This window comes from Eulemur rufifrons, chromosome 7 (genome assembly GCF_041146395.1).
Source record: "Eulemur rufifrons isolate Redbay chromosome 7, OSU_ERuf_1, whole genome shotgun sequence".
NCBI classification, from domain to species: Eukaryota; Metazoa; Chordata; class Mammalia; order Primates; family Lemuridae; genus Eulemur; species Eulemur rufifrons.
In genome coordinates, this window is record NC_090989.1 from 267,008,898 (window position 1) to 267,025,421 (window position 16,524).

Genomic DNA, 16,524 nt, shown 5'->3' on the forward strand with positions numbered 1-16,524 from the left:
TGGAGTGAATGGAGCTGGTAGTGCTCTTTATATAGGGCTGTCCGAGGATGGAGTCTGTCCATCTGCTACGAAGACAACTGTGCTCAGGGAAACCCAGCCCTGAAACACTGTGCCCACAGGTAGACACTTCAGAATGCCAAGTTAGGCAACAGTCATCCTTTTGTTCATGGAACAAGCGTTAATTGGATGCCTGCTATAAGTAACTGTCACACGGCCTGTAAATACCTGTGTTGGCATGATTATTAATTAGTACCTTCTCTCCCTGAGGGCAGAAGCAAAAATATAATAACCACTTTTTAATTTACAATAAGAAATAATTGTCATAGGAAGTAGAGTGTATGACACCTTTAGGATGGATCAATGCATTTCCCCATGTTTGCAGGGAATTAGAAAGCTGCCCAGTGTCTTAATAGATACGAGATTCCTAAAGTCCAGTGTAGTCTTGCTGATGGAACTTCCTAAGGCTGCTTTCCCTGGGGCACTGCTGAGATGTCCTCTCCAGGGATGACTGGCAATCTCTTCAGTCTGATACAGTCTCTTGAAGTATAATACACTTGTGGCTTTTATAGTATAGGGGGCTTAAAATTTTTTTTAAGAATCTGTACTTTAGAGATAGGGATCATAGGGTTAGACCTAGTAGGCAATCCATTGCCCTCATTTCCACATTCTTCAGAGCCTAGTCACAAATGATGATAATTCCCCTACTTAAATTTTTTTTTTTTTAGTTTAACAAACACCACCTATGTGGTTGTTTATTGTCAGTGTTCTGCAGTGTTCTAAATACTTTACAAATATTAACTCATTTAATCCTCATAATAAGGTAGAAACTATTCCTGTCCTCACCTTAGAGATGAGAAGCACAGGCACAGAGAAGTTAAAGTCACTAGTTAATAAGTGGCAGACCCAGGGTTCAGAACCAGGCAGCCTGGCCCCAAGTCTGTTTCTTCATCAACTCAGATGAGGGGGTGGAGGCTGAGGGGGTAACTTGGCTAATGCCACACAGCACCCAATGGAGCAGGGATGTGGATGCAGATCGTGGAAACTGAAAAGCCTGTGCTCTTTGCATTTTATCCTACGGTGGAAATTCCATTTCAGGAGATTCGTGGTAAGGCCTAGGAACCTATATTTCTGAAAGCATCACTGTCCCTTCCCCCGGCCCAGTGCCAGTGAGGCAGGGAACACTGCTGTGCTGGCCAAGAGCCCAGGCCCTGGAATCAGATGGCCAGGATTTGAATTCTTGTTCTGCTGCTTACTATCTGTGTAACTTTGGACAAGTTACTTTATCTCTCTAGCCCTCAATTTTTTCTGTAAAATGGGTTGCCAGTAGTGTCTTGGCAGTGTTGCTGTCATCTGTGTGAAGTGCCAGACAGCAGTGCCTATTTGTTCAACAAAAATTAATAAATGGTAGTTCTCACTGCCTCCCAGGCCCACATCTGGGAGACAGACGCAAAGTTTTCAAGGATGATGTCAGGACAGATAGAGTGGAATTTGAGTTCCTATCTTATAAACATTTGAAATCAGGGAACATTTTTATTACAATTATTCTATTTTTTAAGACTGGTTGCATGGTTTTTAGAAGATCCTGGAATAAATAAAATGACCACAAATATTTTCCTGCTGCTGTTCTCTGCATTAGTCCCGGCCCCCTGAGTTCAGAGGCATGGAAACTGCTCTCAAAGTGAAGAATCCCTCAAGTACTATGAATGATGGAAGGTAGGAACCCTCCCACCTTCTCTGCATGGCTTCCTGGGCTGTAGGACCAAGCCTGCAGGAGCAAGAAAACAACAGGACTGGTCCTCGGATAACCACAATGCCCCAAAGAAGAGCTGGGAAAGCAGAATGGTGAAAGCCTAAAAGTTTCATGGTTAGGTACCAAAGGGAGTATGTCATAATGCTTTTGTGCATGTTAACTGATCCAGATCAGTCAGGACTCCTACCCTTAGAATCCCAAAGAGGAACACAGACAGCCCTTGGAACCAAATTCAGTTTCTTCCCACGGGCTTGAGTCAAGTTCCATTACAGACATTTATTTTAGTTTTATTTGCAAATATTCATTGACCTCTTGTATCAGATTTAAGGCAGAGAAAAAGACACATGTCCCAGGACTGCAGGCCAGGCTGTTAACTGCACTGAGACTTAGATGGTGTCAACTCCCCTTCGTTCTACCAGGGAGACCTCAGGAGCAGGTGACAGGTCTTGTTGCTGGGACACAGTCGAGCACTGGGAGGCAGGCAGAGGAGGGCTCCCAGGTCTGAGAGTTAATGAAGACAATAAAAAGCTTGGAAGAGGGCAGGAATCTTGCAGGTGACAGGCTGGAGAGGAACCTACCAGCCCTTTCTCCAACTGGCTTCTGAAGACAGGGTCATGCTCCTCTTCACCAGGTTGGACAGGGGGCTCAGAAGGTGGCTAACTCAGCCACCTGAACTACTGTCCCCTGAATGCTCACCTTGACCTCACCCTGTGGCTCACCTAGACCCAGGGTTGGCTGTGCAAAATCATGCTTAGGGAAGGGTCGTAGAGAAATCTTTGCACCAGTTTCCTGGGTCTTCATCCCAGCCAGTCAATGTCATCGTCATCATCATCATCTCCAAAAAGGGGTGTTGGGGGTGGGCGTCCCTTCATGCTCTGACAAAACAGGAAAGAGTAGTCAGTCCTCACTTGTCCCTGACCAGCTGGACTTCCCACCTGTGAGGTGAAGTGATCCAACTTCTGTTCCTGGCTCCGGGTTGCAAAAGAAGTTGCACTGGAAGGACCGACTCTGAGGCCAGCAAACCTAGGCTTCCCGATAAAGCTGAGACAAGCATGCTGAGAAGGGAGGCACTCTTTCAACAGAGACAAAAGACCAACTTTGTTTGGCTAATTTTGTCATTTATTTGTGAAGCACATGAATTGACAGGTTTTCCTCTCATGATAACTTACACATTTCGTGTACAGTAAGAAGGGTCAAAGAGGAGAGATGGGAGTAGGAGAAAGAAACCGAGAAGCAGAGCAGGCCTGAGATAGGGACAGGATGTGGGAAGATGAAGGGAGGCTGGGCAGAATACAGTCACATTTGAAAAAACACTGTTGTTGTGGCCTAAGGGGGCCTAACTGGCTCTGGATGTGATCCCATCATTTGAGACAGAGTTGAATTTAGAGGCTTGGCCACATTCCCACGTGGAGACTCCCAAGAAGTGAAGAGCGCAGGGCCACAGCCTCCCAGGTGCCTTGTTTCTCTGGCCCCACCTTTGCTCCCTCCAACCAGGGGGATAGAGGGGACTAATGGGCCATGAGAAACCCACCCTTTTCAAAGCTCTGGATCAGCAGGAAACAGGTCCTATGGGAGGTGGGAGTGTATAGCAGGGATCTATGCCAGAGACAAGCACGAAATGAATAGTCTCTACTAAGGTACTTTCTGCTCTGGTGAGCTACTGCTGGCCAGGACCAGTCTTCACAAAGCCAGGACAAAGGTGTGTACAGCAGCCTCTGGGCCAATCCTATCACCACTACCAACTAACAGACCTACTACTTCTGTCCGGGCATCAAGGAAGTGATCTCTAAACTCTGACAGCATAGGATTTTTTTTTGTTTTGTTTTGTTGTAAGAGATAAGATCTTGCTTTCAGGCTGTAATGCAGTGACGCAAACATAGCTCACTGCAGCCGAAAACTTCTGGGCTTAAGCGATCCTTCTGCCTAGGACTCTCAAAGTGCTGGGATGACAGGTGTGAGCCACCACACCTGGCCTAGGATTTTCAAATGTGGCTCACAGCTTCTGTTTTGTCCTGGCTAAAGTTCTGGCTCTACATTTACCAGCTACTTAATCTTAGTTACATTATTTAATCATCCTGAGCCTCAGTCCTCTGATCTATAAAATGGGATAAAAGTACCTACCCTCATTGGAGTAGCAGAAGATTTAATGGGCATATTTGTGTAGTGGTTTTCAGAATACCTAAGAAATAGATGTTAACTTGATGGCATTAGTATTAATACCAACAATATACCTGCTAATTTAAAAATTTCAACTATATTTAGGGCAGTCACTTAGGATACTCAATTTTTTTTTTCCTTTTTTCTTTTTCTTTTTTTTTTTTTTTTTTGAGGCAGAGTCTTGCTTTTGTTGCCCGGGCTAGAGTGAGTGCCGTGGCGTCAGCCTAGCTCACAGCAACCTCACACTCCTGGGCTTAAGCGATCCTACTGCCTCAGCCTCCCGAGTAGCTGGGACTACAGGCATGCGCCACCATGCCCTGCTCATTTTTTCTATATATATATTATAGTTGGCCAGATAATTTCTTTCTATTTTTAGTAGAGACGGGGTCTCACTCTTGCTCAGGCTGGTCTCGAACTCCTGACTTTGAGCGATCCACCCGCCTCGGCCTCCCAGAGTGCTAGGATTACAGGCGTGAGCCACCGCGCCCGGCCTCCTTTTTTCTTTTTAAATGCAGAATTTATGTTCAGGATTCTCAAATGAAAACTTAATTCTTGGGAAAAAGGCTAATAGAAGAAACTGGTACATTTTTCCCAAAGGAACACAGGCAAGAGGGAAGGGCTCTGGTACATATGAGCTGGATCTCAGATCTGTCACAGCTATCTTCCCAAGGTTTGGGCAAAAGGCAAAACCCACTTTGACTGATACATGAGGGGACAGAATTTGCCCCGATTCACCCTCATATTGTGTCCCTGGGATGGACTGAGCCCGAAGCTCATCTGTATTCCCCACACACATTTCACACCAGTGAACTTCCCATCATATCAGTCAAAATGGCTTAGTGACAGCCAGAACCGTGACATAGCACAAGGGGGAACAGCAGATGGAGGAACTGGGGCTCTAATTCAAGCTCTAGCAGCAACTTCCCTTCCTGGGTTTCACTCTCGTTCTCTGTAAAGCAAGGCTATGCTATTAGTCCTGAACCCATCTCCTGCCCAGGGACATGGTGATGACAAAACAAGGCAGCAGGTTGGAAAGCAGGCTGAGCAAGCAGAAAAAGCTCAGAAACAGATGGTCTTAATACGAGCCTAGGGTTTTAGTCCTAGTCCTGCCGTTAACTCACTCTGTGGCTTTAGGTAAATCATCCTTCTGAGCCTCAATTTTTTTGTCTGCAAATGATGATGTCAGACAAGATCATCTCCAAAGTCCCTTCCAATGATTAAATAAAATTAATATCCAGGCAGATCTGGGGAAACCTGAGGCTTTGACATTCCAATGTAGGACTAAGCAGCCCAACTTTCCTCACTTCCAGTGGGACTAATTCCTGCGCAGTCAGAGACTATGATTCTTTTTCAAGAGAAAAGTGGTATCTGACTATCCCCGCTCTGCTTACAGAGCTGCCCCCTCCCAGCCCCAAGCCCGCTCCCACAGGGCCCTGCACACAGAGTCCAGGCACTGGGCCACCAACAGACTCCATTTCTCTTCTCAGAGCCAGTGGGGAGGGGCCCCCAGGTGATGGTATGAGGACGTGGCAGTGCCTGGGATCTCCTTACCACCTCATCTTCATCCTCCTCCTCAGGCTGTGCTTTAGGCCTTGGAACTTTCAGAGTCGCCCCTTTAAACAGTTCATCATCTTCATCCTCAGAGAGACTGAAGGAAAATCAAGCCATAGAAACTGTTGTTCCCACTCCAGGTCACAGTACCCAGCAGCTACAAGGGTCGCTGGAGCAAGGATTGCTCAGGAATTCCTCCCACCTCCACTGCCACTGTCTCTTCCCATAACCTGTGTTGCCTCCTTACGCTGTTGACCCCTCTGTAACCTACAGACAGCTAGAGCAATCCTGTAAAACTAAGAAATCAGACACATCAGTCTTCTGTTTAGATCCCTTCAATAGCTTCTCACTGTACTTAAAGTCCAAACTTTTAACAGCAACATAAAATCTCATGTACCCTGGCCCTTGTTTAATTTTCCAACCTCAACTTAACACCACTCTTCTCCTCCTTGCTGTGTCTTCTTTTAGTTCCGTGATTGTGTCATGTCCCCTCCCACCACAGGGCCTTTGCATGTGCGGTTCTCGCTTTCCACACTCTCTTATTCCTGCTCCTTCCCATCCTTAGGTCTCAGTTTAAATGTTACCTTTTCAGAATCCTTCCCTAACCACCCTGTCTGAAGTAGAACAACTCCCCTTTTATCTTTATTATAGTGTTTCTTTTTTTAAGCACTTATATTTTTTATGCTATATAAGTATGTATTTATCTTCCCCACTAGACTATAAGCTCCTTAAACTCAAGAACCAAATGTGCCTTGCCTACCACACTATCACAGTGCCTACCACAGAGCCTTGTACACAGTACTGTTGAATAAATACATGAATGGGGGAACGGACGATCAGATAAGTAAAATCAGTCAGTTTCTGAGGGAAGAGTGGCTGGCCCTGGAAAAAACAGAAACCACCACATGTAGCCGCCCACCCCTGACACTGTGCTCAGAGGCACATACCTGGAACGCTGAGAATGATGGCTGAGGCTGAGGGCTGCTCCTGCGGCTGCAGATCCTGCCGCTGTGCTTGACAGCTGCTCGGAGGGACCAGCAGAGCCAGTGACATCCTCGTCTTTACTAAGCTCTGGGGGCTGAAGCTCTCCTCCTGGGCTTTCAGGCAGCCCTACGGCCAGTGGGTCCCCCTTCTCGGGGTCTGAAGTCAGGGACAGTCCCATGGAGCTTTCTTGCAGTGGGCCCTCTGGGGTCACTTCCCTGACACAGACGCTTCCCAATGAGCTATCGGGCTTAGGTGCCAGCGGGCTGGCGGCAAGTGTCTCCTCACACTCAGAGTCCATAGTTACAGGGCCGGGAGGCTGAGGTGGAATTGAAGTTGGAGGCCCCAGAACTCTGTGGGATGGGACGCAAGCCAGGTCGGGCGGGAGGGAACCATCTCGCAGCTCTGAGAGCAGCTCTGCTCCTGAGGGCCCCCCTTCCCTTCTCTGTGCATCGTCCTGGGGAGTGGGGAAGGCCCGAGGGGACAGCAGGACAGCTTCCTCCACTATCTGCTCTGACGGCACCATGGGTGGCTCCTGCCTGTTCCCACCCAGGGGTGCCTGAGGCAGCGCGGAATTGTCTGCAGCTGACTGCTCCTGGGAAGGGCTCTGCGGCTGCTCCTCTTCCTCTTCTTCTTCACTGCTGCTCTCTCCCTTCTCTCGCTCTTGGTGGTTTAACAGCTGAAGAGTCACCATCTGTTCAAAAGCCAAGGAGGAGGAGATGGTAACTGAAAGGAACACAGCAGTCGCTCCTAGTTCTGCCATCCTCATCGACACAACTGCTCAAATGACTTTGCTTCTTCTATCATAAAAGGCTGACCACATCTGTCCAGTCACTCCAGGCATCCTAATTACTGAGGAACGGTCTTGAGTAATTTTTTATTCATGACCTCTTAGAAGGTCCTTCAGCAACACAATACCCATTCCAATGAAATAATCCATGGCTGGCTGGTCATACCTTGATGGTGTTCATGATGGTCCCTAGAATGGTCCTGCCATCGTAAGACTCCTCCAGCTCAAACTCTCCCCGCAAAGACTGGAACACCTGGTTCATGATCTTCTTGACCTGTGTGAACATCAAAATATACGCTGCCAAAATCAAGTAATTAGGGATGCATTTAAATTCCAGAGAGGGGTTTGGAAGGCTAAAATAAAGCCATCTTAGAATTCTTCTGTGGGACACAGCTGGTCATAAACAGAGACACTGTCACCGTGGAAAGAACAGTATTAAACAATGAGAGGGACTTTGACAGAAGGGCTAGCCATCAGAGTTACCTATCAAAAGCAGGCAAGCTGTGGTATGTGAGCCCAAGACTGCTTAAAGACCATTTACTGATACCTCCTACCATGAACACTACTGAGAGCTGCCACAGACTACAGGGATTAGTGGCCAGTGGAGGCTCGGCACACTCCCCATCCTCTATTCCTCTCCTGTGACTTAGAGGCACTTCCCATATCTGTCAAAATCTCAGAAGGATGGGGCCCTTTGGGGTTTGCCACCAGGGTGGTAGGTTCTAAAGGGTTAATTTTTAAGTTAGACAAGTGGTGCATCACTAAAGTTAGAAAAAATGCTACCAACACAACATATTGGCCACATTCCTTCTGAATGCTCCATATGCACATTCAATCCTTGATATGAAAGGGTTTGCTTCTTCTTTGAAACACCAGCTCACCTTCTCTGAGGGGTCAGTAGCAGCAGCTTCAACCCCAGATGTCTGGGACTTGTTCTTCTCCAATTCCTTAATGTGCTGTTCATTTTGCTCTGTGAGGGCTGTGACTTGGGCCTGGAGGGCTGAACACTGCAAAACAACAGACTGTGGCTGTGGCTTCAGAAACCCTGACTACCAGGTGAAGGTCAAAAAACCCAAGGCAAGGAGAACCATCCTAAGCATCAAGTCTTAACCTCACCTAGGTCTGCTGGTGACCCCCAAACCCAAGCCAGACTTTCTGAATCAGAGCACTCTATTTCCTTATCACTCAGTTTCAACTAACAACTTCACTTCCTCTTTCCCAACAAGGTCACTTGCCTTGTTCCCAATCAGGTCAAAAATATAATGACCAAAAGAACACAGGGGGAAGCGGGTAGTAACTTTAGTCATATAGACATAAATATTCAGCATTAGCAGCGAACTATTTACCTACAAGATTGCCTCCCAACATCTCTGAGTCAAAAGTTTTTATCTGGATACTTGAAGGAAAGAAACTGACCACCAGATACGGGACTGTCATACCATGACCCTAAGCCATGTCCGATCTCTCTCCTTTTTATGCCTGATGATCCCACCATACCCCATCCCATCTCAGTGCCTTTGCGCAGGACATTCTGCCTTCATCTCTGCCTTACCAAAGCTACTTGTCCTGCTTGGCTCTGCTCAAATGTCACCACCTTTGGGGAAGCCTTCCCAGTTTCCCTAGGTACTTTCTCTTCTGGGCCCCAGAGCCCTTAAGGCGTATCTTGTTTTTCTCTTTGTTTCCCTTTCTTGACTCTGAGACACTTGAAGGCAGAGTTCTTTGTATTCCCTTTCTCTAACACAGTGGCTGGAATACAATGGACATTCAAGAAATATTTGCTTAATAAACGAAGGATCAAATAATAATGGAACACATGTTCCAGAACACTAGTGCTGTTTTTTTTCTTTTTCCAAGTCACTAATCTGTCACCCCAAATAAGTATATGAAAGATAATCAACAATCTAGAGTTAAACAAGTGTGGTTTTGTTTTCTAGCTATTAACATCTTTTAGGTACAAAAGGATAGACAGGACTCAAACAGCCTGCTTGCCTCAAATGAACTGAGCTGCCTAAGCTGTCTGGCCTAAAGAAAACATCTACCTTTTCCTGAAGTTGTATCAGCTGCTGCTGGTTGGCATCTCTCTGTGCACACACCTCCTGGTACTGCTGCAGGTGCTCATCCTTGGCAGAGGCCAGCAAATGTTCACATTTTGCTTCCCACTCTGCCTGTAGCTCAGCCTGCACTAAAGACAGCTGCCAAGAGAAAGCAACAACAGTATCATCTTGGAGGGGTCCTGTTGACCTAGGGAAGCCTACCCTTCATAAGCTAAAAGAGTAAGGTAATAGCCCAGATTTAACCAGGAACAACTGTTTAAAAGACCCCCATTACTTTTATAGTAATTGTACTTTTTAAATGTAGGTAGGAAGATGTCATGGTTGTCAGGGCCCCCAAAGGTGCTTCAACCAGGGCAAAGGCAGGGCCCTAATGACTTTTCAGGGTCTCAACCCTAAATTTTATAGGTTCAGACTTTTTTTTGCTAAAATTCCCAGAGGTGATCAAATTGAGGGTATACATGCAGTAATTAAACAGATCTACACATATGAATTTTAAACTTACAATGACAAAGGTTGCCATCACATGGACTAGAGATCCAGTTGTGTCTGGCCACTATTCCTGGTTTTCCTTCCTGATTACCTAAATTAATCCCTTCTTTTCAAGGATGACAATGTGTGTCAAGGATGGTGTCTGGTGGTTGAGGACTTTGGACTTACTGTGTTTGGAATTTTTTGTAAAGAGACTGTTTTTCATTTTCACTTAAAAAAGGAAAGGAGATTCATCATTTGATAAGATTCACCATTTGATTCCTGGCTCCCCTACATATATTTGTGGTTTTTTTTTGGTTTTTTTTTTAGCTCTGTTGCCCAGCTAGAGTGCAGTGGTGTCACCATAGCTCACTGCAACCTCAAACTCCTGGGCTCAAGCGATCCTCCCACCTCAGCCTCCTGAGCAGTTGGGACTTCAGGCACGTGCCACCACACCTGGCTAATTTTGCTATTTTTAGTAGAGACAGGGTCTCGCTCTTGTTCAGCTGGTCTTCAACTCCTGACCTCAAGCGATCCTCCCACCTTGGCCTCCCAAAGTGCTAGGATTACAGGTGTGAGCCACTGTGCCTGGCCTCTCCTGCATATATTTGGATTACTTTTTCCACCTTTCTCCTAAGTGAGAGTATCAACTATGAGAAATGTCATCCTAAAGGATAAGGAAGAAACTAGAAGCTTTTCTCTCTGAGTCCTTCACTCCTTTCATGTCTCTCCAAAGTACTTCATTTTCCCATTACCTGCTCTGCAGCTGCTTGGTCTGTGGACACCCGAGTCTTTTTCAAGAGCTGTCGAAGTTTGTCCAATTCCTCCTGGTATGACTTACGAATTTCATCTATCTCCTCCTCAGCCTGACAACGCTCTTGAGCTGACTTCTTTTTCCTTTCTGAAAGGTTCTTAGGAGCAAGAAAACCATCATCAGCTCTAACTGGTTAACAGACGATAAAAGGGGATGGTGGTGGTGGTGGTGGTCATTGACCGAGCTGGGTCCTTATGCCATTTCTGGAAACGTTTCATTTTTTAGTTTAACTTTTCCCTATGTATTTAATATTCTTGGCTACTAGGTGAGGAAAATTGTGACAAGGAGAAGAAAAGTAAATAGAGTTTTATCTACCACTCTATTCAGAGCTGGGGAACATCCTAACTTTGGTAAGGGTATAAGAAATGAGATACTCTCATACCCTGCTGGGAGGAAAAGAAATGGATATTTATTTGGATGGCAATCCTGTGAAAAGCCTTTAAAAATAGGTATATCAGAAATTCTACAAATTTTAATTTACCTTAAGGAAACAATAAGTCATGTTCATAAAGATTGTATTACAAGGATGGTTACTGTAGTAGTATCTATAACAACAAAAAAACTGAAAACAGTGAAAAGATCAGCAGGTATTGATTTTAAGAAAAAAACCCAAAAATGATAAAAAAAAAAAAAAAACATTGAAGAAACTGTAAACACAGACCTAGATTTACCTCCTAAAAGGGCACTGGGCCCAAACAGCTTTACTAGTGAGTTTTACTGAAGCCTTGGGAGCAGTTTGTTCTTTTCATATTTAAACTGTTCCAGAACATAGAAAAAGACAGAAATGTTTCCACTTTGTTCAATGCGGCTAGTATAACCCTGATATTAAAATTTTAACCAACAAAAGATATTAATAAAGGTAAAAGACAGCAAACTAGAAAAATATAACATCTATGACTGACAAAGGATTTATACCCTTAAGAGGGTTTACAAATCAAACTAATATTAATGATAGTAAAGAGAGTAAAAGGCATTAAAAAGAGAATTCACAGAGGAGATACAAATAGGTATTAAATATGTGAAAGCTTTACAACTAATAAAAATACATATTAAAAATAAGATAGAATTATTTTATCTATTGGACTAATAAAGATCAGAAAAAGTAATATAGGTAGTTGGGAAGAATATGGCAAAATGGGCTCACTCACATAGTCCTAGAAGTGTATCCTCTTTAAGGATAATCTAGCAATATTTATAAAAAATTTGGATGTGTAACATTCCCTTTGATCCCATGATCTAATTCAAGCAATCCATCATATGGGAATACTCAAATACACAAAAACAGTATATAATATGAGGATGCTCATAGTAGCAATGTTTGAAATAATAAAAAATAGAAACACAAATATCCAACAATAGGTCAATAATTAAATAAATTATGGTACAGCCTCATATTAGACTACTATGCAGTAGTTAAATGAGAGTGAGAAAGATCTCATTAATATGTAATATGATGTCCACAGTATTTTTTTAAAAAGCATTAAATATGATCCCATTGTTAAAAAATATTATTGGTATATGTATATGTGTGAGTGTATATGTATGTTATACACATACAGAAAACAATCTGGAATGATCATACATTGTTTATATTTGTCACCTCTAATGCATGAGATTAGAGAGGGGAAAAAGATAAAAGATAAAATTTTTAATTTTACATTTTTCTTTATTATTGGTTTTTGTTACAATGAGCACATACTATTGTAATTTTTAAAAGGAAAATTGAAATGTTATTAAACAGCTAATCCTGGCCACTTGGGTCCAACAGAGAAACTTGGGTTGTAGAACTTACCTTTTCCAGGGATTCCTTCTCAGTTCGAAGGTCGGTCAGTTCCTCCTCCAGGGATGTTACCTTGAGTTCCAGCTGTCTCCGGCTCTGCTTTTCACTTTTGAATTTGGACTGTGCTTGCTCAGAGGTTTCTTCCAGCTCTGGGGTATAGGAGCAGAGAGACTTGGCTGCAGAACCATAGCTGCAATGGGCTATGTGTTATCCCAGCAGCTTTCAAAGCTGCACGCTTCCATCTCCCAATCCCACCACACAAGCAGCCTTTGCTCACTCTTTCCGCATTACCTCACTGACCAGCAATAAGGTTTATCAAGCCATAAGCTGACTTCCCCACCAACCCATATTTATCATGTAGAAAGTCATCTCTATATCTATGTGTCACCTTCTACACATAAAAAATGGAAAAGAAATGTTCCAAGTAGTCAGGACCACCTTCAAAACAGATTCAGGCCCTTTCTCATGGCCTAGGTAAGATAGTCTCAACTTTCTTGGTAGTTGAGACAGTCTACCAAGAGTTTGGTTTCAATACATCCCTTCTCAAATAAAGCTACCTGGAATTTTTTTTTAAATTTAATTAACCAAAATTTATTTGTTTGGAACACTTTTGATTCTTATGGCCCTTGAGGTAATTGTCATAAGGCACCACAAAAGCAGAAATGAGATATCTGTACAATATTCAAATCTAAGATTATCCAACACATGTTTGTCTCATATGGGCCTACGTCATGCTCTACAAGGTAGCACTCTACCATCAACAGTCACTGTTTCTGAGCTCTCTATATTAGGCAAATGAACTTCTGCTTCTGCCCAACTCTGCTGTTGCTTCAGCTACCTGCTGCCACCAGTCCCATCCGTGCCTTCCACATTTGCTTCTATACACCAGTGCAGATGAATTAACCTGCTGCTCTTCAAAAATCTTCTGTCCAATCACCATGTCTTGAGCACTACCTTTATGCCGGGCACTGAACTAACACTAATATGGAGGAAAGGACTTTATAGAAATGAGCAAAATACCATCCTTGCCCTCAAAGTGCTTGCATTCTGGAGGGGAAGAGACATAAATGGTGCTTATCAAAGGCTAACTGTGAGAATGGTCACAATAATGCACTAAGAGAGAAAGATGTTTAGAAAGAGATCAAATGTTCTAGAAAAAACTGGGAAAGCTTCTGAAAGAGGCAGATTTTGGAGAAGACTGAAGGCAAATACTGGTAATGGTGGGTATACCAAGTCCAGAGAAGAGCACAGATAAAAAGTAAGACAAGAACTATAGAACGTGCTGAAGAGTCGCCAGGAGGTTTGCTGGTATGGCCAGAGCCAGGAAGAATTGGGCAGTATAATGGGAGATGAGCCAAGCTGGAGGGGCCGCGAGTGCCAGGCTGAAGAGTTGCAATCCATCTTCTAGGAAAGAGGAAACCAGGAGAGGAAGCACCTCTTTCTTAAACTTCCAGTGAGTCATGAGTCGGAACAACATTCCAGGCATTTGAGGCCAATCATAAATACGAAAGATATTGAAGGCAACACTTCCCCAAACAAAGGGGAACCATGGCAACTGATCAATTCCAAATGAATAGTCTGTTCTTTACATATAACAACCTTGCAGGTTTTATCCTGGTCCACTTTAATTTTTGGCTCAGTTCTTCATAAAATTCATAAGCATTGTGCCAAAAAGGGTTGAGAGGAAGAAAATAGTTTAATTCCTTAAAATTTAAATGGCAAAAATCCCAGCATGCCACACTGAGTACTTACCTGAGAGCTTTGCCTGCAGTTTGGTGAGTTGGCCCCTGAGAAGATCTGTCTCCTTCAAGCTTTCTGTCAGCTGCATCTGCAGCTCTGTTTCCTTCTTCTGGTGAGCAGTTATTTTCAGTTGCAGATGAGAGACCTGGGCGGTGGCTGCTGCTAACTCCTCTGTCACCTTGGCCTGAATAGTAAGAAAGTAAGACATCACTTTAAACATAAATGTTCTTTGTCTCTATGTGATGACCCAACCTCACATAATTCTATGCTGACTGAACTTGTAGACAGGCAGGGAGTTAAGGCTACCTTCAACCTGCATTAAACCAAAATCAAGCCTTAAAATGTACAAAGTCTCATGACTCAAGAATTGCAGAAATTTTTCCTTAGGAAATATTACACAAGATTGTTAATACAAAATATTTTACTACAGGATGTTCAAATGCAGCATTGTTTATAGTTGTAAAAGCATGGAAAACTAAAATAAAATGCTGAAAATGGGTATGATTAAGCAAATTATTATATGATACATCTATTCTCTATGCAGCTATTAAAAAAGCTATTGTAAAAGAATACTAAGTGGCATGGAATATAGTCACAATCTATTGTTAAATGAAGAACACAGGTAGATTATCAAATAATATGTTTGGTATAATTCCATTTTTATAAAATGGAACATTTATTTATATGAAAAAGAGAGCTTGAATGACATGCTTTTTAGTAGAAATCTAGATAGAATTATGGGTTCTTTATGTTTTCTTTTTGCTTGTTAGACTTTATTTATATATATAAATATATACACACACACATATATATATTTTGTTCTATAAAAATTTTTTTGAAAAGTTAATGTTTCATATCCTCAAAAATTAAAAAGATAGAAAAAAGTAAACAATGGGAAGTCTTGCTTCCATACCTATCCCCATCTATTTCTTCCCCCTTGCCTCACAAAGGTAACCATATAATAATGTATTTTGCATTTTTCCAGTTGTATAAAGTGATTCTTTATTCAAATACTAACATGATTCTTATTTCTTCCCTCTTCACATACAAAGGTGGCAAACACTCTGTATTAGTATATATAGATCTTCCTCCTTTTTTTTTTTTTAATAACTGCATGGTATTCTACCATGTGAATATACCGTAGTTTATTCTCTACTATAAGACACTACTATAAAATACTTGTTTCCAGTATTTTCTCATTACACAACAAGACACTAACAAGTAACCCTGGACACATGTTGCTTCATTTGAGTGCAGGTGTGTCTTTAAGAGATATCCAGAAGCAGAAATTGCTAGATTGAAGAGTAGTAAATGCTTCTGTAATTTTGTACATCAGTTCCCCTCCATGAACCATTCCATATTCCCACCAGTCTCACCAAAACTTGTCAAAAATTTGGATTTCTAACAGTCTGATAGATGACAAAATGGTATTCCTGATATTTTCTAACTTTTCTATGATGAACATGTATTTTTTTGTAATAAGAAAAGGATATTTTTAAATTTAAATTGAATGCCTTCAAAGGTAGTCAACTTCTGAGTCTACAATCTCTCTCCTAGGAGTACTGTACTACTAGTAGTACTGTAATGTAAAGACCAGTCACATGAGAGTAACTGCTTTGGGTGACCTGGCAAGAACAGAGCTAATAAAAGAAGGGAACGCTTCAACTTCCTTGACTGCTCAATGGATGTTGAATGGTGCTCTGTACTAGCCAAACAGGGGCTCTGTTTCACTCTAAAGGACCTAACTACTCTCAAGGAATGTCTGATGAAACTGAAATGACTACTCTGGAAAACCCTCTAATGATATTCTGTGTTATGGGTAATAACGATGATGATTAAAGAATAGTCCATAAAAAGGAATGGTACACAAATGACAAATACCACATCCATTTCACCTGAACTGACATGTTCCTATCACATATAGGAGAAATCAGATGACAGAAAAGACAGTGAGTGGTGGCTCTGCAGACAACCAGTCTTGAATTTTGAAATCTATGTATTTCTGGGGCTGGAATATCTCTCCTCTACTATTATATTGCTACTACCATTTATACCAAAAGCATACTGCTGCTATACTTTTCTACTATACACAAATTTTTATAGTTGTACACTTTCTTAGTAAAATTATTTATAAAATTAAAATAAATAGGCTATGCATGTGTATCTGAGAGTATATGTGACCTTTAGAGTAAGCTCTAAGATACTTATTTTTTGCTGTTCAGCAGCCTTAGGTTTTCACCTGTTAAACACAAATGACATCTAGAACTTCCAGATATGAGTGGCTTCCATCTGTCCCAAGATGAAGGTTTTACTCACTGTCCTGCTTCAAATGGCCTAATGAAAACTGAAGTAACTCAGAGCTCAGAGAGCTCACTAATGTCGAGCAAGTACCACTCTCACAAGGCCTTGCAGCAGCTAGATCACTAGGAGGGATAAATT

General features: G+C 42.6%; 1 protein-coding gene across 1 annotated transcript in view; it reads right to left on the reverse strand.

Annotated features, from left to right (window-relative positions):
* Positions 1 to 2,027: 2,027 nt before the first annotated feature.
* FKBP15 (FKBP prolyl isomerase family member 15) overlaps positions 2,028 to 16,524 on the reverse strand; it is a 52,635-nt gene continuing 38,138 nt past the window's right edge. Inside the window, exons 20-28 of the mRNA XM_069476681.1 lie at positions 14,098 to 14,269; positions 12,358 to 12,494; positions 10,507 to 10,662; positions 9,269 to 9,421; positions 8,111 to 8,236; positions 7,396 to 7,503; positions 6,406 to 7,133; positions 5,459 to 5,555; positions 2,028 to 2,625 (exon numbers count right to left, since the gene is read on the reverse strand). Coding sequence (XP_069332782.1) covers positions 2,548 to 2,625; positions 5,459 to 5,555; positions 6,406 to 7,133; positions 7,396 to 7,503; positions 8,111 to 8,236; positions 9,269 to 9,421; positions 10,507 to 10,662; positions 12,358 to 12,494; positions 14,098 to 14,269 — 1,755 coding nt within the window. The 3' untranslated portion in view covers positions 2,028 to 2,547. The remainder of the gene's footprint in view (positions 2,626 to 5,458; positions 5,556 to 6,405; positions 7,134 to 7,395; positions 7,504 to 8,110; positions 8,237 to 9,268; positions 9,422 to 10,506; positions 10,663 to 12,357; positions 12,495 to 14,097; positions 14,270 to 16,524) is intronic.